Raw genomic sequence first — 26,294 nt, 5'->3', positions numbered from 1 at the left:
ATTGAAATGTTGTGTTTGGCCACAATGTAGGAGGCTATAAACCACCTGCAACGATATGTTACTCTTCAAAGGCAGCAAAATATGCAACCTTTCTCTCTTCTTATGGTTCTACCAATAAGATCGTGACATATTTTGCGGCCTGTGTAACATAATATTGGTTCTCTACTACTTGGTTACTTAAGTGAGGCAGGCATGAGGCAATATCACATCTCGTTGAAAGAGGTATATATTTATTATGGGTTCTAATTCTAATATAGGTAATATTAAAAACGCGAAATTAACTCTTGTCCGTCTTGTGTAACCTAACCGCTGAGAAATTTTGGATGAAGATTGGTATGGAATGGAGTTTGAGTACCAAGGAAGAACGCAGACTTTTCCTCTGAAATTGGGGACCATGAGCTATTATGAAATTAAATACATTTTTAAACATAATTGTGTAATAATATGTTCAGATTATCACATAACAGATCAGATCACATATAATTCTAAAACAAATCATCAGTAAATATGTTATCTAGATCATCTAGCAAATCACTTGTATCATTGGAGGTTTCATTGCAGAATGGGTCTTTATCTGAAACAATACAATATTCATTAATTAATGTTTTTAAAGTACTCCTTAAACGAAATAAATAAATAAAACGTGATTTAGTATATACTATCTAAATATTTATTTTAACAATAACTTGTCACTTCCAAGCTGTTCAATCAAAATTATTCATACCGGCCAGAAAATAGTCTGCCTGAAAATATCAGACTTGAGCCCAATAAAATTAAATTTAAAAAAGCACTAAAGCTGCACCTAATGGAAACACTTGGGTGACAATTGTATGCCTGTGCCTGCAAATGTCACTCAAGTGAAGTTAGTTATATATTTTATGGTGTAAGTTTTAATTAATAATATGTTACGTTGATTATGTATGTAAGTACTTATAACAGAGACTCGCGCCTGCAGTCAAACTGTGCAAACAGTTTTGCAGGAAACTGTATTCGATTATAAGTTTATTTCATGTAATAAAGTGTTTTTATATTTTACTTTTATATTCATATTATAAATGACCTAGCCTAAGACCAAAAATAAATAATAATAATAAAATAAAATAAATATCATCAAGTCGAAGGAATTAACAAAACCACTTTATTATGGCCCTACATGCATTAATAAGATTAATTATTTTCATCGTATTTTCACGGAAACTTATGATTGTGTCTTGCCATTTCAGTCAATCTCCACAAAAAGTAATGACATTGACTGAACTAGCATGACAAATACGTTTCCGAGAAAATACGATGTAAAACAATTATGCACTACATTCTGTACTGATAGTTAAAAATTTGACAAAACTCACCTAAATTTGCATGTTGTACAGTTCTTATCACTGTCATATCATTATCACATTCTAAATCATATCCATCAGGCAAAGTCTTATTCTCAGCTTCTTCTTGAAGCACCGCAGAACTGTATATAGCATGAATATTACTGAGTGTGATGTTCAAGTAATGTTTTTTGAAGGCACTGCCCGTGGTGAGGACTGTGGGTCTTCTTAACACTAAGGCACAGTACTCTGAGACAATGTAGGGGGCAAATGTAGACCATGCATCTCTGTGGAGTGTGCATTTAATACATCCTGGAAATAGAAAACAAATATTTACTTACAGTAAGCACAGTTTTTTTTTCTGAGTTAATATAGAGAAATATGGCCTCACAGGCACTAAGAATGGTGCTAGTTCAGTGGTGTCACTCTCAAATTCGAGCCAATCATCAGTGGCGGATTTCTAGTTTTGGCCACCCAGGGCCCCGGGCCCTGTAGTAACTACTAGCCGCCCCTTTCTCAGCATGCATCACTTCCACCTTGCTGCCGCCTCTAACGCCTTGCCGCCCTAGGCCCGGGCCTACTGGGCCTAAGGGAAAATCTGCCACTGCCAATCATGGAGTCTAACACAACTAGTTGTGACCAATTGCGCGCATTGCAAACTCATCAACCAATCACGTTGTGGCCTTTGATTGCATAATTGGCTTAAATTTGTACTGGCCCCATTCTTATTGCAGAGGAGAAATAAATATTTTTCATATAATGTTGGTAATGTAAAAGTTTTTCTTAACTAGGCAGGTCCACACAGAGTGAGCATACGCGCGAGGCGATTTCCTCAGAAGGAAGGAAATAAAAACAAATAATCTTTCTCACCAGTAGTATCTCTCAATGTTATAAGTGGGTCTGTAGCTGATCTATCAACAGTTTCCACAAAAGCAGTCACAACCTGAGCCTTCCTTCTCCTCAAGTGTCCAGCCAAAGCTTGCTGCTTCACCGATTTGATAGAATCTATAGCACCTAAATTAGACTTTTGTATGTCTTCTGAGAGTCTTCTCCATATTTCTGTATCAAATTTCTCACCAAAATAGTTGTCTGACAAATCTACATCCTAAAAATTGTTAAGGTTCAATTTAGGGGTATATTTTTTTATTTCCTGTCCCTTATGGCTAAGGAAATTAATGGACCACATATTTGACTAATTCAGTCTAAAACTATATAGATGTATGTATAACTATTCCAAGACAATTTTTTTAGGCAAATAGGATCTCTCATATCAACAATGTCCCTAAGCAGAAAGGATTTTAGTTAATAGAGATAACTGTAAGACTAATTATGTCATTTATGGTCCAGTACCAATGTTTAAACATTAACATTTAGGGTCCGTTTCTCAAAGTCAGAGTAAAGTATTAAATAGCTAATTAACAAATAAATTAACTGCGAGTCAAAGCTTTCTGCAAAACTTAGCACTTTACATACCAGTTAAACTGATTTGAAGATTGTGAAATGCCAACAATGATATTATTCATCAGATAAGTAGCAACTAGCTTATTTAGAACTTTACTTGGACATAGTGAAAAGGGCCCTTAGTAAATTAAATATCTAAGTTAAATAAAATAATATGCATAAACTTTGCAAATTTCGTGGCCTATAATTATAATGTGTTGTTATGTTATATTACAATGTGTAGTTAGTTTGCCATGAATAAACAATTACCTGTGAAAATAACTCCATCTGGCAAATTGTCTCATCTTTACTCTCTTCAAAGTTACCATTGAGAAGGCCAGCTGGTCCCGGAAACTTTCTTTTAGCATTGTGATCAAAATAGGAATTTATCATTTTCCGCTTTGTATGTTTTGGTGAAATATTTTCAGACTTCAAACTATTTCTAATAAGTTTTGTGCTGCATGTGTCAACATCTTCAATTATTTTTTGCTGCGGTGGGGAAGGGCTAGCAATATTAGCACACTTAAGAGGCTGACTAACTAGATTGACTGGACTATCTTGCTTAGCTGGTATACTCTTTTCGCTGCCCAACTCACGTGGAATATTGTCTGTTTCTTTTACCGTAACATCAGGAAAATCGAACTGTGACAATATCTGAAAAATACCGCTTTAAAATCGACTTATTTTGAAAATATGTATACACAATAATTTGGTACACTCATGTACACGAACCTGATCGAAATCGTCGGATTCAAACATTGTACTTACTATACAAAGTATACAAAATATGATTTGCTTTGAAAACTTTGTTATAGATTTTCTTATTCTATAATAAATAGAATATTCAACATTAAAGTTTGGTTTCCAAGTTTTTTACCGCAAAAATGGACATAAAGCAAATTTCAAGATTGTCCATCAATGTCCAATTTTGTATCAATCAATTTTTCGTGTTATAACCAATCCAAGCAAATAAATTGACGTAACAGTATTTTTTTTTTTTTTTTTTTTAATGGCTTCGCGCTCCTGGCGCATTCAGCCAGACGAGTAAAACGGGGAAACGGAATTAAGGATTACATTAAAACGGGTAGGACGGAATTTTGGAAAAGGATCAGGAAAAGGTTAATAATTCAAATAATTTAAAGTTTAATGTTGTGACGTGAAATAAAAGAATACAATGATTTAAATATATATGGAGATGAATCATTAATATACAGGAGTGTTGTAATAGATGTGGGAAACGGAACTTTTAAATCTGACAGCTGTCTTAATAATATAGAACGGTCATATAGGTTACAATTACCAGAAAAAAAGATATGATTAAGATCAGCGGGATCAGTTCCACAAATACATGCAGAACTGGCCACACGATTTTGTAGTTTCAGGTGTTCCGGTGTACATACATGGCCCAATCTCATACGAATCAACATACTAGTTGCAGGCTTTGGCAAAGAGATTTTAGCAAACCAAGGTTTGGCAGGAATTGTTGTTTGTATGCTACGATAATGTAACGCAGCGGCACCCGCACCAGATGCCCATAATTTTGTCCATTCCATTCTTAGATATAATTTAGGCAGTGCCAACAGGTCTTCAGCAACATTCCTAAACGGAAACATGTCCCCAGAACTAATGGCATCTCGAGCCAAGTCATCCACCCTTTCATTGCCTTTAATCCCTCTGTGTCCAGGGATCCAGGCAATGGAAACCGAATACCCTTTAAGACGACATTTTAACAGTTGGCTACGGATTTGATAAATAATTGGGTTATTAGATTTAGATTTGAAAGGAAATTTAGCTATTGCCTGAAGTGAACTTAGAGAATCTGAGAAAATAATAGTTTTTTTAAGATGCATTATAATGATGAATTCTATTGCTTTCAGAATTCCAAAGCACTCGCCACTGTACACAGAGGACTCTGGAGGCAACTTTATTTTTTGGTAAATATTAGACTGGGTGTGAAGTACACCAATGCCAACACACCCATTGTCAGACATCTTAGAAGCATCTGTGTATATATGATCAGCAGCTAGGCCATCTGTTCCAATGAATCCCAGGAATTGTTGATTTTGTTCAACATCATTCTTAGAAATGCCGATATTAAGGAGAACTGGAGGATCAAGTATTACAGATTCATATTCATACTGGAAAATGGGAAGTGTTGAAGAGCTAACAGTGGGAGCTGAAATAGATTTAAGTTTTTGAAAACTTTTAATCAAACATGGAGGACTCTTATGCTTCCAGTAGTTAGAAGTAGTTATTTGAAGCAGGAGGTTAGACAAGATAACCCAGAGTTGATGATTAGAAAATTGGGAGCAGCGGAAAATAAACCTATCACAAAGATATTGGCGTCGTAAATGGAGTGGAGGCTCAGCACACTCAACTTGCATAGCATTGATAGGGCTTGAATTCATGGCACCGCATATCATTCTCAGGGCTTTTGATTGAATACGATCTAATTTTTGGAAGCCTGCTACAAATCCTGGCTCTAACAAAAATGTTCCATAATCTAGAATACTTCTTATCAAGGCATTATACATTAATTTTATGCAAAGAGGATGCGAACCCCACCAAACTCCTGAAACACACCTAAGGATATTAATATTTTTTTCACATTTAGAAACTATGTAATCACAATGTGGAAGACCTGTTAATTTATTATCTAAAATAACACCTAGGAACTTGGTTTTATCTTTAATGGGAATGGAGCAGTTATTAAATTGCACATTGATTGGAGGAGGAAACAGTTTTCTAGTAAACAAAACTACAACACTTTTAGGAACTGAGAGTTCCAGACCATTTGAATCTAACCATAACTTCAATAAACCCAAAGAACAAGTAATGGATCTACTGGCCTGTTCAATAGAAAGGTTTGGTGAATATAATAATAAATCATCAGCATATTGCAAAATTCTGACAGTGCCATTTAAGGATGACTCTAAATCGGATGTGTAGATATTATATAGCAATGGACTTAATACGGAACCTTGTGGAAGACCTCTCCAAACTAAACGGGAAATCCTATTGTTGTCATCTATAAGAAGGCTAATGGACCTTTCTGATAAAAGATTTATTATGAAATTGCTTAACATTATTGGTACAGCTAATCTATGAAGTTTTGCTTGTAATACTGAGACTAAAACATTATCATAAGCGGCACTTATATCAAGAAAAGCAGCTACTACAGACTCATTTCTAGAAAATGCTAATCTAATTTCTGCAACTAATATACCCAAACTATCATATGTAGATCTACCTTTTCGGAATCCAAACTGACTATGAGAAAGTAATTGGTTTTTTTCTACAAAATATTCTAATCTGTTTTTAATCAAATGTTCTGCTACTTTAACAAATACTGAAGAAAGGGCAATTGGACGATAAGAAGAAACATCTGTTGCTTGTTTGTTGGGTTTTAATATAGGAATAACTATTTGAGATCTCCAAGAATCCGGGACTGTACCAGATTGGATGACAAAATTTATTATATTCAGATAATAAGAGAGAATACCATCACTAGCATTTGCTAAAAAGGAATATGGGACTCCATCATCCCCAGGTGAAGTATCTCTTAAACTACTTAGTATACCTTTTAACTCTTCTATTTTAAAAGGCCCATTAAATACAGTATAATAGGAAGAGTCAAATGAAAAGGCAGCAGGGTGGAAAACATGTTCTTCGGGGACTGATGCTGGTGCTAATTTGTCCATGAACTGATTAGCAAGGTTAGGAGGAAGTGTCTGTCTAGATGGCTCATTGAAAGCATGTCTGAATCTTTTAATATTATTCCATACTATGGATGGTTTCACGTTAGGACTAAGAGATGAACAAAATCGTCTCCAGCCTTCGAACTTTTTTTTGCGCAGTAATTTTTTACTCTCACGAGCAACTTGTATATATATCTCGAAATTTTCATTTGTCATCGAATGACGATAACTTCTCTCTGCCTCCTTGCGGTTTCTGATTGCTTGAGAACAATCATCATCCCACCAAGGAGGAGAAGGTATTTTACCTGATACACTGTTTTTTACAGGGAAAATTTCATCAGCTGCTTCGGTAATCGTCTGGGCTAAGGCAACTGAGCAGCTAACTACATTACTAGCATCTATAGTGGGCAAACACAACAATTTCTCCTCTACGCGGCTTTTGAAAAGTTTCCAATCAACATTACTTAAATTATACTTAAGCCTAGGGCTAGGTTTTGGAGATGGAGGAATGGAAGATGGAAATGTAATAATAATAGGGTAGTGATCACTCCCATATGTTGAATCTAAGGTATGCCAAGAGAGAGAGGATGCAAGATCGACCGAACAAATAGATAAATCAATAGCGCTAATTGACTCTGTTGGCGCTGTTCGGCGGGTTGGAGAGCCAGTGTTTAAAACACAAAGGTTGTGTTCGTCTAAGATATGTATGAGACGATCTCCATTATAATTAGATGATGAACTACCCCAAAACTGGTGATGCGAGTTAAAGTCTCCTAAAATTAACACGGGCCTAGGGAGAGAAGAAATTATTTGTTCAAGCTCATCAAAAATGGATGATGATGGATGAGGTATATATACAGAAATGATACAGATGTTATTTACAATGGCAGCAACAATTGAAAAATCATCGCTATGGGATGGAAGATTATAAGGTGAAAATGAAATGGAATTCCTGACGAGTAGAGCTACACCGCCCCATCCGCCAGGACGGTCCTCTCTGAGGCATGAATATCCAGTAGCTCTAAGAAGAGCTCCAGGCTTTAGCCATGTCTCAGAGAGGGCAAAAACAAAAGGTTGAAATTTGTTTAATAAATGTATTAGATCTTGCTTTTTATTTATTATGCTTCTGCAATTCCACTGAATAATTGTGGCCATTATTTTTAATAGTTGTAACAAGTACATCAAGCATGGGGGCAACGTGGGACGGTAGTTTTACATTGGGCTGAGATAAATGATTAATTAGGGCTTGAATTTCGTCAGCTACTGATGTATTCTCTTTGCGAGAATCTTGCTGTAGTGCACAGCCATTTGGAGGAGATGGAATGGTATACTCATTAACTAGTGCATTATGAGCTGCTACATCATACCCTGTCATGGTCTTTCTTACTGGACGTGGCTTCAAAAAAGTTGTTTTTTTGTAACTATGGGACTGCATGGTTGTGCTCGGGGCTGAATTATGGACTCTGTGATGTAAATTTGGCTGGGACTGTAACTGTGGTTGTGGTTGTGTCAGAAGGACATCGGCGAATGATTTAGAAACTGCAGGATGTAGTTTGACAGCTTCACCGTAGGAAATACAATTATTGGCCATAGTTATTTTAATATCCTTCTGTCTCTTATGCTCCGGGCAAGCCCTGTTCGTGGCGAAATGAAAACCATTGCATAAGCAGCAAATGGCATCTTCTTCCTCCACTGAACAGGTATGACCGGAGTGCATTTGACCACACTTAAAACACTTTGGTTTTGATCTGCAATTAGTTTTGGTGTGTCCGAATTTAGTGCAATTATAACACTGAATTGTGGGGAAAATATACAATTCAACAGTCAGTGAGTTGTAGCACGAAAATACCCGTTTTGGTAAGACTTGGCCATCAAAAGTTAAAACAACTGTTTCAGAGGGTTGCCACGAAACAGAACCATTAACCGTAACTCTATGGTTTAAGCGCCGCACTTTAAGAACATTTCCGCACCCAATGGGCACGGAAATGTTTGACAAAATTTCTTCATCCGACCACTGTGCAGGAATGCCGCGAACCAAACCCATACGGGTCACAGAAAAAGACGGTATGTATGCAGTAAGATTCTCTAACTCGAGACATGGGTCAGTTACAAATAAATTTGCATCTAAATAATTTGAGAATGACATTGCTATGCGAGTTCTGCCAATGCGCTTAACACTTCCGTTAATAATGTTTCTGAAGGCCTTTTTGACGAGGAATTTCCCAAAAGATACCGGGTGCAGAGATGAGCTTGCGTCAGTCTGTTTGAGTTGGACGTGAACCATAAAGGGTGCAACATCTGAATTTGAAAATAAGTTCCTACCAACCTTGGTGCTAATAGCGCTATTGTTTATATTTAAATTGTCAGAGGGGATTATGGTAGGCTGCGTGCTAGAACTCGAAAGAGCTTGGGAGTTTTGTATGTTTTCCTGGCAATCGCACGAATATTCCCCGCCATTATTTTTCCTTCTTTTTTTATTGCAATTTTTGCATCTTTTTTGTACTTTATTTCTTTTAAGTTCACTCCTGCTACCCACAGAAGTGTCAGTATCCATTGCCGAATCAACGGTCACATTACATCCGACCTGGAGGTTTCCACCTCCAGGATCAGGAGGATCGTCGTCCCCCATAGAAAATTTACACGAAAAAACTTACCAACTATGAAGAAATCCACTAATTATATATACAAATAAAAGAATATATACAAAATATGTGAAAAATTATATACAAATTACCGATTTCCTGATATTACAATAAAAATAATGTACGAGAAACAAAAAACTAGACCGCCGCGTTTCACGTTTCCCGCGCTTTTTCCGACGTAACAGTATTGACAATGACATTTATGGGGCACGTTCTGAAATGCTGAAAAATTTCTCGTGTAATGGCACCATTCATTCTGTGATTTATTACCGCGGTTTTCCCACACGTAAATCTTCTTTCTCTTCTGAATATGGCAAACGAAAGTAATGAAAGCACACAAGCGCCAATTATATCCACCCTCCCGATTTCGGGCCCGGGCCTGGGCGGCTACCGGGAAAATCGAAATTCGTCAATTGCGGGCATTTTTCTCTGTCACTCTAATTACGTTTTAGTGAGAGTAAAAGAGAAAGATCCCCGCAATTTGCGAATTTCGGTTTTCGCGGTAGGCCCCCTGATCATCATTTTCCGTTTCACGGAATATCAGCACATCGTTAACAATATTTGAAATTGGAATGTAAAAAATATTTAGTATCTAATTGCCAAAAACGTTCAGTGTTTTATCATATGAACCATTTTTTTACATTTCAAATATTGTAAACGATGTGCTGATATTTGGTGAAACGGAAAAATATTCTTTCTCGGGCCCGAAATCAGGTCCGATATCAGGCCTGATAAAGTGTGGATATAAAAAAAATGCATAAACTAAACTAGCAGTGGCGGTTTGCGTAACCCAAATCACGTAATATATATTTTTTTACTTATTCTTTGGCCGAATCTTGGACTAAATAACCCTATATATTATATATTATATTATAGCCTTTTGTCATGACACCCAAATGCTGTTTATTTGTGCCCGCTTGCCAGTCGGCATAGGCCTCCTCCAGCCTTCTCCATTCGTTCCTGTCTCCCTATGGGCCGAATCAAATGATCAAAGATTGACATACATTGTCAAATGTGTCTATTATTCAAAATTTGCACAACTATTTTGTGTTTCGTATTTTTGTGATATTCACATTTTTTTATTAAAATGGCTGTGTTTAATCCCTTCGATCCCTTAAAAAATGTTACACCGCGGTTTACAGAAGAACAACTAAACGAAATAATAGATTTTTTTGATGAGAAAGCCCAACCTTTATTAACTATAGATGATGGAGAACCTATTAACGTAATATCTATTGAAACTTTTATAGAATTCCTGGGATTGAAAAAGTAGAGTACATAATATACCTAGATTAATAATTAAATAGTAAGAAATTGCTCAGTAGAATCTCAATTTAACCATTTTAGTGCACATGTTTCTCATAGGCTTCCAATTAAGCTTTGCACCTGAATTAATATACAGGATACAGCTTACCGTACCTGCAAAACGTTACGTCGATGAACAAGGAAAGAGCAAAATGTTTGTGGATAGGCGCAGGATTGACTGTAGTCTTGTTTTTGGGCTAACAGATTTGCACTTAATTTATATTAATAGTATAACATATCTTAATTTATCATTATAGCAGAAGTAATATAGTCTTTTTAGGGTTCCGCACCAAACAGGTACAAAAGGAACCCTTACGGTGCGACTCTGTCCGTCCGTCTTGATTTGAAATTTGGAATAGTTATATTATAAACAACGCTAACCCAGACACGTTGAAAGTGTTATTATACTTATTTTTTTTTAAATTAATTATGGAAAATGTGCAATATAAAGAGGGGCAAAGTTTCAGAATTTATTTACTAGGTCAAGTAAGAAATCTTAGCCTTAGGACTTTTGGTAGCATACCGTGGTTCTAGAATCCATGGAGTCGCAAAATTTATTTTTTCAAAGTCTAAGTAAATAGAACACGTATATTTATATGTAAAAATTACGCAAGTGCTAGTAAACAGAATAAACGATTGGGGTATGGGGTAGGAGGGTCGTTTTTGGAACATATTTTTTTTCTTTTACCATCGTAAAGAATGTGTTTAAATTAGTATGTTTTGTTAGATACAGTTTTTTCTCCAATCAATATTTAATAAAAGATATTGGGGTTCTTCAGTATTTCTCGGTAAATATTGATGGGAGAATAGAAGTGAACATAACATAACACTCTTGCTTAAACACATTCTTTACGATGGTAAAAAAAATATATTAAACATTTTCTGTCCTAAAACAGGCCGCCAACCCCATACCCCAACCGTTTATCTAGGGGCACGGCAGTGCCCCCGCCAAGTCGACCAAAAAATCGGCACGCCTGTACCATACCATCCTTTTCTTGAAGCAGTTCAGGCCATTTTCGACCCTCCTAGGCCTTCATTGTGGATAAAATTAGAAGCCTGAATTTTCAGTAACCAAGCAGGCTTTGCATAAACACAGTATATTTCAAATTTATGAAATCAAAGTAATAATAATTTTGTCACTCACTCACTGACTGACCGATCATCAAAACTCTAAGGCAGTTCTACAATTTTAGAATACAAATTAGTGTTTAGTGTATAAATCAAGGAAAGACTCAAATATTTTGCGGTCGGTCCAGTTTTGAAAAAAAAAATTGATTTATGAAGGAAAATGTGAAAAAAAAAAACACCACTCCCCCTTATTTCCGAAGCGCACCAACTACAAATTATATATTTATTTACATAAAATTATGAGAAGTATTACAGGTAAAATAAAATCACACCTCTATCTTGATAACTTTTTTATTTATTTACTTATCGAAAAATATTTTCTAAATTAGTTTGCGGATGTTTGTTATTCGTAAAATTTCTTTGCGATTACACTAAAAACACATTCTTACAGATAAAGCAAAAATTGTTGAAATCCGTTCACATCATAAAGACTTATCCCTGAAAAACTACATACTTACAGTTCGCGCAAATTAATTTATTAATTCGCCAATTTGCCGTTAGATGGCGCTGTAGCCAAATATGCTTAGTATACTTCTGGTCAAAAGTCTTTCGTGATTACTGATTATAGTAAAATGAGAAAATTGAAAGTTAGTACGGAACCCTCGGTGTGCAAGTTAAGCGAACTCGCATTTGACTGTTTTTTTTTATATTGAAAGTATTATACATAAATGGTATTGTTAACAGATATCATAGAAGACATTTCAATTACCCTACGTATAAGGAAATCATGGCTGACGCAGAACTTTTGAGGGCTGGAGTGACTAGAGTATTGACAAAGGAGCAAGTTATTTACATGTTAGATAAACGAGTTACAGAAGCAGAAATAAAACATGAATTACTTTTGGCTTTTCAAGTAAGCAGATATTTTACAATACAATACAAATGCTCTATTGCACACCTCAATAAAAGAAAACAACACAAAAGAAAACAGTAATGCAAACAGAGGTAAAAAAATAGGCGGTGTTATCGCTTAAAAGCGATCGCTTTCAGACAACTTTTAGGTAGCGGAAATTAATAAACACAACACAAACCTATTGAGCTAACTTTGGGACTTAGTCGATTTGTGTAATAAATAATGTCCTGTAATATTTATTACGTCCGTAGGTAGTTTCAGTAGTTACAATATTTACGTAAGCTATCCAGATTCTGTTAGGCAAAATATTTTTCACCACACCCGCTCTAAAAGGCACTCTTTATTCATCGAAATCACTTGGTAAAGTTGCAATTTATCCTCGGACTGTCTAGCATGAGTTACGTTCTCGCGCGCGAGAACTTGAATTCCTGCAAGATGTAATAGTACCTGCAGACGACCGCACCAGACCGCGACCTTGGTGCGGTCAAAATATCTCTTTCTCGCTCTCACTTATAGCTGCGTCCTTAACGGACGTACGGTGGACCACCTTACTTACACACGATCGAAATTGCGCCGAGGTCGCGGTCCGGCGCTATAACCGCGAAAATCGAAGTTCGTCAATTGCGGGCATTTTTCTCTGTCACTCTAATTACGTCTTAGTGAGAGTAAAAGAGAAAGATCCCCGCAATTTGCGAATTTCGGTTTTCGCGGTAGGCCCCCAGTGCGGCCCAGGAGACACTTTAAGTATGGAGTCACGTGCGCGAATGTTTTGAGTTATTTACTCACGCTCACGTTCACTGGTAAAATGCATTGAGGTGTAAAATGGACTTTAAAGTGATGATTTTGAATGATAAATATTTATAATATTATTAATAGGATTAGATGTGTAATGTATTACATCTTTTTTTTTATACCACGACGGTGGCAAACAAGCATACGGCCCGCCTGATGGTAAGCAGTCACCGCAGCCTATAGACGCCTGCAACTCCAGAGGTGTTACATGCGCGTTGCCGACCCTTTAAAAACCTGTACACTCCTTTTTTGAAGAACCCCATACTGTATACCCTCGGGAAAACCTCGGAAGGGAGCTCATTCCACAGCCGGAGCGTCCGCGGGAGGAAATTCCTCTTGAACCGCACAGTACGCGACCATTTAGGTTCTAAGGTGTCAGGATGAACTCCCTGCCTACAGCGAGCGGTGCGGTGATAGAAAGTGGCCGTTGGCATCATGTCAAACAATTCCTCAGAGCACAGCCCATTGTACAAGCGGTAGAACACACACAAGGAGGCAAAGTCTCTCCTTAGACTTAAAGGTTCAATACCGCTTGTGAGTTTGGGATCGTCAACAATTCGCACTGCGCGCCTTTGGACTGAGTTAAAGGGTCCAAGCTGGCATGCAGGTGCTCCTGCCCAAAGGTGAAAGCAATACTCCATATGGGGTCTGACTTGCGATTTATATAGCAGCAGTCTTTGCCCCGGAGTAAAGTATCGCCTCGCTTTATTGAGCACACCGAGTTTTTTGGATATCAGCGCAGCCTTCCCTTCCAGGTAGCTACGGAATTGGACGTCACTGGAGATGTCGACACCGAGGATCCCAATACTCCCTGACATGGTAAGGGCTGTGTCTTGGAAATGCGGGGCCACAGTAAATGGGGTTTTCTTAGCGGTGAACGCGCAAACTTGTGTCTTTGTGGGGTTGAATCGGACAAGATTGTCCCGACCCAACACCGAAACTCTGGATAGAGTGCTCTCAATGTCCGACACAAGCTTTTCACGACTCTCCAGCACCACGGAACGAGGGATGTTGGCACGGCCTGTGTAATAGGCATCCCCACTACTGTCGTCTGCATAGCAATGAATGTTGTCGATAGACAACATGTCATTGATGTGCAGCAAAAACAGCGTTGGGGATAGTACAGAACCTTGCGGAACGCCAGCGTTAATGTCCATGCTATCGGAGCAGCTTCCGTCTACTACGGCTCGTATGCGTCTACCGGACAAAAAGCTAGCGATCCATTTGCATAGTCCCTCCGGCAATCCATAAGATGGTAACTTCGATAGGAGACCCCGATGCCAGACCCGATCGAACGCCTTCGCTATATCTAGGCTAACTGTCAATGCCTCACCTTGACTCTCAATGGCCGAAGCCCAGCGGTGTGTGAGATACACTAGAAGATCACCAGTCGAGCGACCGTGACGAAAACCATACTGGCGGTCGCTGATCAGATCGTGTTCTTCTAGGTATCTCAGGAGCTTTGCGTTAATTATACGCTCCATGACCTTGGAGAGAAGAGAGGTAATAGCGATAGGCCTGTAATTCGATGGGTCCGATCAGTCACCCTTTTTAGGCACAGGGTGCACAAGGGCCGTTTTCCACGAAGATGGAACATACCGTTTCTTGCTGGAGAGTGTGAAAAGACGCGCTAACGCGGGACAGAAACGAGTATTTTCCTCGCGCTGGTGTGGTGAAAATGTTTGTGTTTCAAATGGCAGTGAAGTTTGTTCACTTCTTGTGCCTTGAAGGCTTCGCAACGCCGCAGAATAAATAATAGTACTACCGTACAGAAATTACACTTCCTACTATGGAAGGTAGAGGCAAGGAACAGAATCTCCTAGAACTGTTGCAAAAGTGTCCAGCTGTCAGCTATAAATAATAGTTCCAAATAGCTCCAGAGTAGCGCTAAAATAGCTAAGAACCTAGGCGTTATTGACGGAGTGAAGTGCACTGTCAATAATTAGATTTTTTTCTCAAGTATTGTAGGTATTGTAGCGCCACCTATTTATGGTTTTTTGTCGGACACTTTTTGGTATGTGGAGATTCTGTTCCTTGCCTCTACCTTCCATACTTTCTACAAAACAGAAGTTTGACAGCGATTCAGATGGCCTACCGCGAACCACGTTCGACGTGTTGCCTCTCTGTCGCACTCGTAAATTAGTACGTAAGTGTGATAGGGAGGCAACACGTCGAACGTGGTTCGCGGTAGACCCTCAGGGACGAATTATGCTGTCCCTTTCTAATGTATGACGCTATCCCTTTCGGCCATTTAGGGTTGTCAAAATTCAAGTCATTATCTGTGGTCGTGCACGCATAGGGACGTCAAGTTGTGCCAACCCTAATAATTTCTCGGAGCAATGCTGAGCCGAACGGGGTCGGGGAAAGCCGAAAAGAGGAGTGTCACCTTACTAGCAACGCTCAAGCTCTTCTTTTTTAATGTTGCAAACTTTCGCTTGCTCGGATCTCTAGTTATATTAGCACGAGGTATAAAAAACAAATTTGCTCCAAATCAAAAAATACCTACTAGTAATAAAAAATACCTACTACTAATTATATTTTTACCTATTGATAAAGATGTGTGTGATATTTCTTCTGCAGGTTTTTGACACTGAAAACAGAAATTTTCTAGAGCTTGGAGAATTAGAATCGATAGTTACTAGATACGGAGATGCTTTCAATAGAGACGAAACTATAGAAATGATGCGTGATGCGAATGTACGTGGCGATGGAAACATAGTTTATGAGAACTTCGTTGAAAGTTTATTTGCCATGGCACCAGAACTCTACGAAATACCGGTATACTATAGAAGTTGTTATTTATCCGATATTCCTAGAAAGTTTAACTGACTAAACTGAAAATAATTGAAAGCTTGGACAAAAATGCTTTCGTATGTCCGGATGTTTTCCTCTGCAGGTCGCATTTCTCAACCAATTCTTGGAAAGAAAACTTACAATTACAATTTTACAAGTGTTAAGTTACAAGTTTGTAATAATACAAGTGTGCATACCACAAAATATACAAATAACAAATTTGTAGTGGAAAATTCCCCTTCGGCCGCGTACGCAACCAGAGCTTCGTAACCAGATGCGATCGAAAACTATTTCTGCTTTGTACGAAACCGGTTGCGATCAAAAACTAATTCCGTCTTACTAGTTATCAGTTACGATCGAAAACTTTTCTTTGTTGTACGAAACCTTTCGACCGTTGATAAAGTCAGCTAAGATTATATTTATACACCTTGTTATACAGTATAAGTACTGTACACGTTATATCATCAGTCAAAAATCAGAACACAAAAATGTACCAGTTGATAATATTCAAATACTTTGTTGGCAAATACAATGTAACATTGTTCCTTAAAAGACACTGGCTTAAGAGACATGGAGCACTGACATTCAGGATAAGAAATTATCATGAGTATCATGACAAAATATTTGAAAAAGAAACCTATAGGTAGATGGCCCAGACATTGGTTTCGTATAAGAACGAGAAGTGTTCGATCGTAACTGGTTACGGGTAAGACGAAATTAGTTTTTGATCGCAACCGGTTTCGTACAAGGCAGAAATAGTTTTCGATCGCATCTGGTTACGAAGCTCTGGTTGCGTACGCGGCCGAAGGGGAAAATTCTTACAAATATGTAAATTGTATCGACAAGTCTACTATATCATACTATTGTATCACAAAATTTTACATACGATATCTTTTCCGGAAAACGTACAAATTTGTAGCTGACAATTATTATGTGCTACATAAAATTGTAGTATTATTATACATAATAATGTAGAATTGTACCTACAAGTTAACAATTCTCTAAACGTGTGTCACACCCTCTTGCTACTATACGAATACTAGTAATTGCAGTATATTTTGTCATATTTAGCGAGTCAAAGACTCTCTTAGTACTTCAAAAACTGACGAGAAAGTTGCATTTCATCCACATGTGTGGCAAACTAATCAAATGCAAACGAATTAAAATTTAAGTAGTTTCCTTATGTTGACTGGTAGAATTTACTTTAAATGATGATGTTCAATGATAAATATTTAATAAGTAATAAGTGTAATAACATTAATTTCGAATGGATTTGTTTGAATTTATTAGATATTTTACATTTAGTATTTTTTTTTGTGGTGAAAAATTTTGGTACCTTGCGCTTGCTCGCGTAAAAATATTAGCATGAGGGGTTAAGCAACAACTTTGCCTCTTGTAAAACAAATAACTATTTTATTTTTACATTTATTAAGCTTATGAATCTTATCACGAGGTCTGCAGCTCACAGAGTCACTAGTAAAAATATTTTATAAACTTTTAAAGTGCATGCATGCATGAAGCACTCTCAACTGCATTGCGTCATGCTTGTATAGACTCCCACCCAGTGGCGGGGCAAGACCAAAATTTTATGTGGGCACGGTACATTTAGCGAGGCCCTCTGGTGGCACAAGAAAGAACGAACATTTCTACATTGTGTCCGAGATATAGGTACATTTTTGAGGCGGTGGCCCACGTCGCCCAAGCCTAACGCCGCCTCTGCCCCCACCGCACCAAGATTTACTTAAATTTAAATAAATATAATCAAACCAATTCTATAATTTACACTGAACGTCAATGTAGGGAAGACTGGCATATAAAAGTTTTGGTTGCGAAGACCGTCATAGGGCAAGAACTTTCGTGTTTGTATTGTATACGTACTTCGGTTAGTCAAACTGAGAAAGAAAGGAATAACTTCGCTCCTTGTGCTCTACCAATCTTCTGCCAGTATGTGTACAAATGCAAGAGTTAGGCCTGATTTACATGCGTGCCGAGGCTTGGCAAGCATCAGGGATGCAGTTATGCGTTAGAGGAAGCAAGCGATATTGCTATCTCATTCCACTGCATAGCTGCGTCCCTGACCCTTGTCAAGCCTCGGCACGCATGTAAATCAAGGAGCTTGTGGACGGTATTACCTGAGAGACGGTCTACATTTTATATTGATTTCCAGACTGATTTTCTTTATACTGATCCCGATGAAGATCCCTCAGTCCCGCCACTTCCTCCAGAGCCGGAGCCGGAACCTGAACCCGAACCCGAACCAGAGGCTGTTGCTGAACCGCCTCCACCTCCGACTCCACCTCCTCCACCCCCAGCAAAAGGAAAAGGGCCTCCAGGGAAAGGAAAAAAGAAATAACAGAGTGGGTTACAAGATAGATACTTATTGCAACTATCAGGAGTTCAGGAACATTATACATTTAAAATTAGAAACTTTGTGTTTTATTCTAGTTAATTGGTTATTGGCATATTGGATAATGATCCGTATTACAAAATTAATTCCTTAAAGCGTTTACAGACGGCCGCACAAGAGGGCCTACCGCGAACCACGTTTGACGTGTTGCCTCTCTGTCGCACTTGTAACTTCGCACGTAAATGTGACTGAGAGGCAACACGTGGAATGTGGTTCGCAGTAGGCCCTCAGACCGTGACGGTCGGTGGGATGGTCAAGATAATTATCTTTTGCTCTCACTTATAATTAGTATATCCTTAACGGACGAACGGTGGATTTACTATAGTTGGTCAAACCAATTTGTCAGTAAATAAGAACAAAAAAAACTATACTCATCCTTTTCTTTTGGATGCTAGTACTAGTGTAAGACAAAGATAGTATGACTCCCTCTGTCTATGTTTGAAATGAGATAGCCCTTTGACAAACTATATATACACACGATAGAACGTGAGTAGAGGCCTTTACAAGTTGAAACTTTCACCTTCCATAGACAATCAAGACTTAACAAATACGATTAAGAAAAAACATATTTAGTTTATGTCTGTGACATGTCGTTCACTCTGTTCACTCAGTGAGTGGGCAATAGAATAGAATCTAATTATTTTCGTTTTGAATACCTACTGTTTTCATTTATGTTATTGTGTGTTAACCAGTGTATTTATGTAAGGATACGGATATTCTACATATTATAGTTTAGATTTTGTATAAACTATATATTTAAGCTATGGATCTCGAAGACAATGCTCTGGGCTTAACCCAGGAGCAAACTGACAAAATTTTGCAGTTTCAAGACCTCACAGGTATTGAAGACATGTCTATATGTAGAGACGTTCTGCAGAGGCAGCAATGGGACTTAGAGGTGAGGATCATTGCGCTTACTCTTCCTTGTATGACACTTATTTAGAGTTATCAAATTCTAATTTATCATTGTTTTTGGGTCACAGCTGACTACATTTAATTGATAGTAAAAAGTTGTTGTCTTTAACTATTTATGTTAAATTCAGCAGAAAGTCCTTGTAGAAATGCAATTTGATAATTTTATTATATGTTAACATTAACACGATTAACATTTTCAGGTGGCTATTCAAGAACAGTTGAACATTCGAGAAGGACGCCCGTCGGTGTTCGCGATTGAGGCGCGAGCGCCGCCTGTAGTGCATGATTACATAGCACAGCAAGTGTTCACAGATGAGCCTCCAGAAGGTCCAGGGGGCGTCCGGGGCCTGGTCCGATATGTTGTCAACCTAGTTGTATCAATGTGCTATAGTACAATAACATCAGTATTAAATCTGTTGTTAAGTTTCGTCCGCAATGATGATCGGAGATGTAAGTATCATTATTGACTACTTATGTACTGTACTTATTCTTTGTTTACTTTGTAGCAGTATAAAGAATTATTAAGTTAGCATACTGTTAAGTAGCTAATAAATAGTGTGGTATTTTTCTATAATTAGGTTTTTCGGTTTTTTTCCAATACAGGAAAAATATTTTATCCTCAGTATGGCACATATTGTGTGAAATAGTAAATATTTTAATTTGTTTACTTAATAGTTTTTCAATAGAAACCCTGGGTGATTTAAGTATATAGATTTCAGCAAAAATACTTTCTTTATTTTGGAGTATTAATGCTGAACATTTAGAGGTTATTGAGTCACTATTGACACCAATCATATCTTTGGTATGGAGTTACATTCTATTGAAATGCTGTATATTTCAATACAATAGGAGTGCAGCATTGAATACAGAACTAATGGAACATATCAATGCCTTATTTATAAAAGTTTACAAGCCTCAATTTGTTTATTTATGTTTTATATGTTTTTTACAGATACATAAGTCTCAACATGACAGATAAAGACAAATGATTAATAGCTAATTGAGTCTTGTAGTCCATATATAAATAATGCTGTGATAAGTTAATAATTTCATTACACATTTTCTTTTACTGACCAAACCAGACAGAAATTCATATAAATACATTTTTTTTATTTCTAGTGGTTACCGACCCTCTTGGTGATGTGGTAGGCTTCATTAACAACTACACATCAAAATACAACCAGCATCCAGTGTTCTACCAGGGTACATACGCGCAGGCGCTCAATGATGCCAAGAAAGAGCTTCTTTTCCTAATAGTTTATCTGCATTCTGATGCAGCTGCAGAGACACAGAACTTTTGCAGGTAAGTTTATTTACATTTCACCATTAATTTGACAGGAGAATATTAGCTTGCTGCTAATATTCTCCTGTCACGGGACATCTTGTCTAGGTCACCCTTTTAAATGATGAATTTGTGAGGAATAAACTCAAAACTCAACTCTAAACAAAATGTCTCAACTGTAGTAAGTGTAATAACATGATATATTCAAATTTTATTTACAAAAAAATTGCATTTCTATCGTTTCTGATATTTAATTATTGTTCAGCAGGTAGCAATCCACATTCTGGTGTGTTATCTACAATAGGGAGTTTCCTGTGTTTAAAATAAATTATTTCATACCATGCATGAAATAAAGCACCAGATAACTATTAGAAAAACATAGCTAGCATGTATATTTGAACACAATTTCATTTTAATAAATTGGTCAAAACTAAAAAAAAGTACAGTAGCAGTATAGTAGCATAATTTAGTGTGTTTTCATGAGTATATTATGTAGTAATGAATGCAAAAAAATCTACATAGGCCCACTGCCAGCGCGCGCTATGTCTATTATGTGGTTTATCCGCTTTATAAAAAAGATGTCTACACATGGAGGACTCACTTAATGGGTTGCTGGCAGTGAATGTGTTAAGAAATTACATTGCTTTATTCACAAAGCCTTCCTTCCTTCTTTACAGGACTACCCTATCAGATCCAGATGTGATATCGTACATAAACACGCACGCACTGTTCTGGGGGTGCTCGATCGACACGGCCGAAGGCTGGCGGGTGGCGCAGTCGGTGGGCGGGCGGCGCTACCCGCTGCTGTGCGTGGTGTGCGTGCGGGACCACCGCATGACCGTGGTGGCGCGGAGCGAGGGCGCGTGCGGCCCGCAGCAGCTGCTGCAGCGGCTGCAGCGTGTCGTGGCTGATAATGAGCTGCATCTAGTTGCTGCGAGGGCTGACAGGTTAGTTATCGGGTGTGGTGTACGCTTTTTTTATAGTGTGCCACATATCCTTATCATAAGTTATCCCCTTATCCCTCTCTCCTGCAAATCCGTCCCTGCTACCCTCCAACATAGCTTTATTATATGTATACAAGCGACCCAACCCGCTTCGCACGGATTACACTTAAGTTTAGCTAATTATACACCTCAAGAATCTATTGATAGGTGAAAACCACATGAAAATCCGTTCACGGGGGGGGGGGGGGGGACGACTTTGTTTTATAAAGTGTAGTGATTCTAAATGTTATTTTTTCTTTATCAGGGTTGAACGCGAAGTGACGCAGCGTTTACGAGCGTCACAAGACGAGGCCTACGCGGAATCGCTAGCCGCCGACCAGGAGAAGGAACGGCGGCGTGAGGCCGAGCGTTCGGCGCAAGCCCAACGCGAGGCCGAACAACACAGGCTGCGGGAACAGGAGGAGAATAGGAAGCAAGAGGTATGTAACACGGAGAAAATACTAGTCTATGATTTCTTTTTTACATCATAGTCTGTAAGGGAATGCTATGGCGGAGTTACAACAGTGGTATATTTTTTGGGTCTCTATTGTTTCCCATAAAGTGTCATAATGTATTGTTTGTCCGCATTTTCGCTAACCATAATTTGGTTTTTCTCAGAAACGCGTAGTTTTTAAGGATTGCCATGACCTACATATATACATTACCTAACCTAACCTAATCTATCTACCGGGTGCAGCGAACGAAAAAAACATGGAAGACTAACTTCAAACAAAATATCAGCGTAAAAGTGGCCCCACTATTAAAACACGCAGTACTCATACCGGACCAATTGCAACTAGTCGAAAGTTTAGGTCTTGTTTTCTTCGACGAAACTTTGTTTGACCATGATTAGTCAATTTAAAAACTACCCACACTACGATTGGTCTATTATAAAATAAGGCGCTGTGATTGGCTGTAGCGTGGACACTTGAAAATACATGACAATGGAACCCAACTCTAAGTAGACGGTTTCATGCGATATAGAACGTTTTAAATGCAATATTTTGTATGATAATTTATTATTTTATTTTAAAGTGTATTAATATACAGGCTTATTATTTGTTCGTTTGTCGCACATGTTTAAAGGCAATTAGGCCTCCGAACCAATTAATACATTGTATCGTTCATCTTACAGGGTGATATTGATTTTCATTATGACTAGAGAAAAAATGCAAAAATCCAAGATGGCGGGCGTATTTCATTTTTGACCTCAGATTCATTATAAAGGTGCTCTAGGGTCCTGATATCGATTTTCATCTTGATCAGAGCAAACATGCAGAAATCATGTTGAACACGTCGTCGTAGGAACAGTTTGTATGGGAAAATATCATTAATGTTTTTACTTTTTTCCTTGCATTCTTTCCATATTTTTTCACCGTTCAAACCGTCCCTGCACCTAGAAATATTCCAATACCAGAATTAGCCAAATCGGTCCAGCCGTCCGCGAATTTAACACGTGTTTGCGTGAAGTCTTATTTTGTATGGGATTTTGAGTTTCCAAAACGTTCCGCTAGGCGCGCTGTTTCTAAATCTCATACAAAATGACACTTAACGCAAACGCGTACGTCACGTTTTGCTATATCGAATAAATTTATACTAGGGGTACGGGACTTAGTAAAAATGTACACAAAAAGCGCCACCTACAACGACGATTCGTATTTACTATCACGAATTTAAATTATCAAAACAACAACCTGAACAAATTTAAAATGAAAGTTAACTATAACTTAATATCAACGATTGTTTAAAATGCATAACATCATCCCCATATAAAATCTGTTTTGATCAAGATAAATCAAAATAATATGATCGCTAAACTATACCTACGTGAAAGGTAATCCCATATTTTTTCCAGTGTTTGTTGGAACGACTAGCACATCATTTATTCGCACAATAAGGCGTATTTCTTTTATTAAAGATATAATTTTAATACTTCTTACTACAACTGTGACAACGGGCCGCCATTTGCGAACTAAATAGCTCCGCGGCACAAAGTTGACGCCCCGCCTGCTTCGGCACAATGTGTGTGGGGTCATTTTGCAGAGCTAGTTCGTCATCTATGTTTATTATCAATCGCTGACCGGGTGTAGTTGCTGAACAAATGTTGGTTAGTTTGAGGAGTACAGCCTACATTAAATTTTTTTGCTCGTGTTTCAGGTCACACTCGGTATAGGATAACCTAAGGAAATTCCTGAAAAGTTAACGGTTTCAGAGTTACGACTAATGATAATATGACTATCATTACATTATGACTTTCAATAATTATGCCAAACAAAGGGATCCGATATTTTTACACACTTTTAATCTGGGGGGAAGGCAGTGTCCGCGCCAAGTCGAGCAAAAAAGCGGCACGGCCGTACCATCCTCTTCTCGAAGCAGTTTAGGCCATTTTCGACCCCCCTACAACTTTGTTGTGGATAAAACTAGAAGCCTGAATTTGCGCGAGGCAATGTCACCTCTACACTGGCCGGTTTGTGCGTGAGGAAATTGCTCGCTCGGTGGACCCGCCTATTCAATATAAAAATTAGCCAAAATGTTCTTTGGAAATGTATGCCTTTGATCGTTTTATGAACAATCTGGTACGGCTCGTCAGGTGGAGGCGGCGCGCGCGGCGCTGGCGGCGCGGCTGCGGCCCGAGCCGGCGCCGGGCGCGGCCGCCGTGGTGCTGCTCATCCGCCTGCCCGGCGGCCAGCGCCTCACCCGGCGCTTCTCCCGCGACACCACCACGCAGGTAACCCTGCCCTCGTACAGGCCTACAGACCTTATTTAACTATATCACCGTTCTATATTATTAAGACAGCTGTCAGATTTAAAAGTTCCGTTTCCCACATCTATTACAACACTCCTGTATATTAATGATTCATCTCCATATATATTTAAATCATTGTATTCATTTATTTCACGTCACTACATTAAACTTTAAATTATTTTGATTAACTTCGCTTCGCGTTTGCAACGAGATCGCCCACGTAGGACACTTCTACAGGTATCGAAGGATTGCTTCGCTTCGCGTTCGCGTGTTGTTCGCCTTACGTAGACGCTGCGTTAACACTGTCAAAACTTCAACTGCCTTTTTAACATTCTTAATTTCACTTGTTTCAGGACTTGTACGACTTTGTCTTCAGCCACCCGCAGTCCCCAGAAGAGTTTGAGATTACGACGAACTTCCCAAAGCGTACCATACCCAAGGGCCTCTCCAATCTCGCCGAAGTCGGCCTCAAAGACAGGGATGTCTTGTTCGTTACCGACATGAACGCTTAACCAGTGAGTTATGTGATCTTAGAACTGAGCAATGTAGTGAGAGTATCGATGTTATACTTTATTTAAAATTTGTGAATGTGTATTTAAATCGTTTGAGTCTTGATATTTTGACGTTTATTCCATCCAAATTGAGTTTAACAGAATAACCATTATTTTCACCAAATATTTTCAATATTGAGGGCTTAAATGGTTTTGGTACATATTTGTTAACTGCAGGACACTGGCGTTTTTGCCCTTTGTATTGTATCAATATGGGTGGTATTCTCATATTAAGTGAAAAATTACTTCTAGAATCCGTTCTGGTATGTTTGAATACCATGGATTGATAGCGCGAATGCAAGCATGCATGGAACTTGGAACACACCCATGCGATATAAGGGCATATACGCAAACGTGCTTGCACTACTGAAATGATTTTTTAAACATAATTAGGGTTAATTGACCAAAAGATATCGGTTCAATTTGTTATCACACAAAATTGGCGCAGTTCCTCGAATGTGTATATCATTGTAATGAATCGGTTCATAATATTTAATCTATAATATTACATATGTAACTCGTAATAACGCTAAAAATGTTACGAGTGAGCTTAGCGAGCGCTCGAGCGGCAAAGGTGCTCTGTGCTTTGTAAAAACTGCACTTTTGGAGTTCTTTAGTAAATCCGAAAGAGATTTAAATTAAATTACAGCAAAAACATGAACAAATCATTCGTGATGTAGCGGAGTTGAACTTTTTATTAATCCATCGCCTTAAACCTATTATGATCGAAAAGTTGTAAAAAATCAATACATTAATTCATATGAATTCTGAATATCATTAAACTATAGTTTTTTTAACATTAGAAAGAATGTAAGCGATCTTGACGTGTCTAATGTCATGTCTCATTGTAATTGTTCACAACCCAAATATCATTTTTGGTCACAATGTTAGTCTTTAAAATAATGCATATAGGAATTAGATGTAAAATATTTAGGTAAAGAAACTACGGTCATAAAGAATGGTGGAAGCAGCGAATAAAAGAAATCAAAATAAAAAAGACATTTAAAATTATAATTTTTTGGATTTCAACAGTTCTATGATACCCTTTTGTGATTTCGGTGTTAATAAACAAATGGTTATTTCGGTTTGTACTAATGTCAATCTTCCTCTCACTGGGCACATATTATTAACCTTTGAAAATTGAAAAAATAGTTAACTGCTAAAAATTAATATTAGTGCATGCATTTTGAAATGTGATATATCTGTAAAGGGTGAGTTTGATATTCATAAGATATATTCAAATATATTCCCAAAATAAAATTCAATTATTTCCTTTGGTTGTATAATGTCAATTGTTTTGTTGTTTGTTTTTGTTTTGATATATAGCGGACTTGTTTTGTTCATTTTTATTCCAGCAAAGAAAGATGCATAATAAATTATTGGATGTTAAATTTAAGTTGGCTTTACCGAAAAAGATTTATTTTATATCTGTATGTTGAT

General features: G+C 37.9%; 3 protein-coding genes across 5 annotated transcripts; 2 read left to right on the top strand and 1 right to left on the bottom strand.

The window, feature by feature from the left end:
* Positions 1-419: 419 nt before the first annotated feature.
* Positions 420-3,691, bottom strand: LOC133526147 (uncharacterized). Its single transcript, XM_061862628.1, has 5 exons — positions 3,489-3,691; positions 3,027-3,410; positions 2,187-2,421; positions 1,350-1,628; positions 420-574 (listed from the first exon to the last, which is right to left on the bottom strand). The coding sequence occupies exons 1-5, from the start codon at positions 3,513-3,515 to the stop codon at positions 486-488; spliced, it is 1,014 nt and encodes a 337-aa protein (XP_061718612.1). The 5' UTR covers positions 3,516-3,691; the 3' UTR covers positions 420-485.
* Positions 3,692-10,099: 6,408 nt separating this feature from the next.
* Positions 10,100-18,394, top strand: LOC133526142 (uncharacterized). Of its 3 annotated transcripts, none has more exons than XM_061862623.1 (4): positions 10,100-10,365; positions 12,214-12,382; positions 15,755-15,952; positions 18,135-18,394. In XM_061862623.1, exons 1-4 carry the CDS (start codon positions 10,184-10,186, stop codon positions 18,318-18,320), a joined length of 735 nt encoding a protein of 244 aa, XP_061718607.1. In that variant the 5' UTR covers positions 10,100-10,183; the 3' UTR covers positions 18,321-18,394. The 3 variants fall into 3 exon arrangements, with proteins under 3 accessions (XP_061718607.1, XP_061718609.1, XP_061718608.1); XM_061862624.1 differs by having other exon boundaries at positions 10,192-10,321; XM_061862625.1 differs by lacking the exon at positions 12,214-12,382 and having other exon boundaries at positions 10,104-10,321.
* A 564-nt stretch (positions 18,395-18,958) lies between these two features.
* LOC133526139 (FAS-associated factor 2) lies at positions 18,959-26,285 on the top strand. Its single transcript, XM_061862619.1, has 7 exons — positions 18,959-19,272; positions 19,490-19,739; positions 20,409-20,592; positions 21,249-21,518; positions 21,820-21,994; positions 24,148-24,285; positions 24,657-26,285. The coding sequence occupies exons 1-7, from the start codon at positions 19,138-19,140 to the stop codon at positions 24,813-24,815; spliced, it is 1,311 nt and encodes a 436-aa protein (XP_061718603.1). The 5' UTR covers positions 18,959-19,137; the 3' UTR covers positions 24,816-26,285.
* Positions 26,286-26,294: the final 9 nt, after the last annotated feature.

Source organism: Cydia pomonella, chromosome 16 (assembly GCF_033807575.1).
Source record: "Cydia pomonella isolate Wapato2018A chromosome 16, ilCydPomo1, whole genome shotgun sequence".
In the NCBI taxonomy this organism is placed as follows: Eukaryota; Metazoa; Arthropoda; class Insecta; order Lepidoptera; family Tortricidae; genus Cydia; species Cydia pomonella.
This window is presented reverse-complemented; position numbering and strand designations above follow the sequence as displayed.

Coding starts and splice junctions, on each gene's coding strand:
- LOC133526147 (XM_061862628.1), bottom strand. CDS start 3,515: ATGTTTGAATCCGACGATTTCGATCAG. Junction 3,411..3,488: donor AATCCGACGATTTCGATCAG/GTTCGTGTACAT, acceptor GGTATTTTTCAG/ATATTGTCACAGTTCGATTT. Junction 575..1,349: donor TGTACAACATGCAAATTTAG/GTGAGTTTTGTC, acceptor GTATTGTTTCAG/ATAAAGACCCATTCTGCAAT.
- LOC133526142 (XM_061862623.1), top strand. CDS start 10,184: ATGGCTGTGTTTAATCCCTTCGATCCCTTAAAAAATGTTACACCGCGG. Junction 10,366..12,213: donor GAATTCCTGGGATTGAAAAA/GTAGAGTACATA, acceptor TATTGTTAACAG/ATATCATAGAAGACATTTCA. Junction 12,383..15,754: donor AATTACTTTTGGCTTTTCAA/GTAAGCAGATAT, acceptor TTTCTTCTGCAG/GTTTTTGACACTGAAAACAG.
- LOC133526139 (XM_061862619.1), top strand. CDS start 19,138: ATGGATCTCGAAGACAATGCTCTGGGCTTAACCCAGGAGCAAACTGAC. Junction 19,273..19,489: donor GGCAGCAATGGGACTTAGAG/GTGAGGATCATT, acceptor TAACATTTTCAG/GTGGCTATTCAAGAACAGTT. Junction 24,286..24,656: donor CCCGCGACACCACCACGCAG/GTAACCCTGCCC, acceptor CACTTGTTTCAG/GACTTGTACGACTTTGTCTT.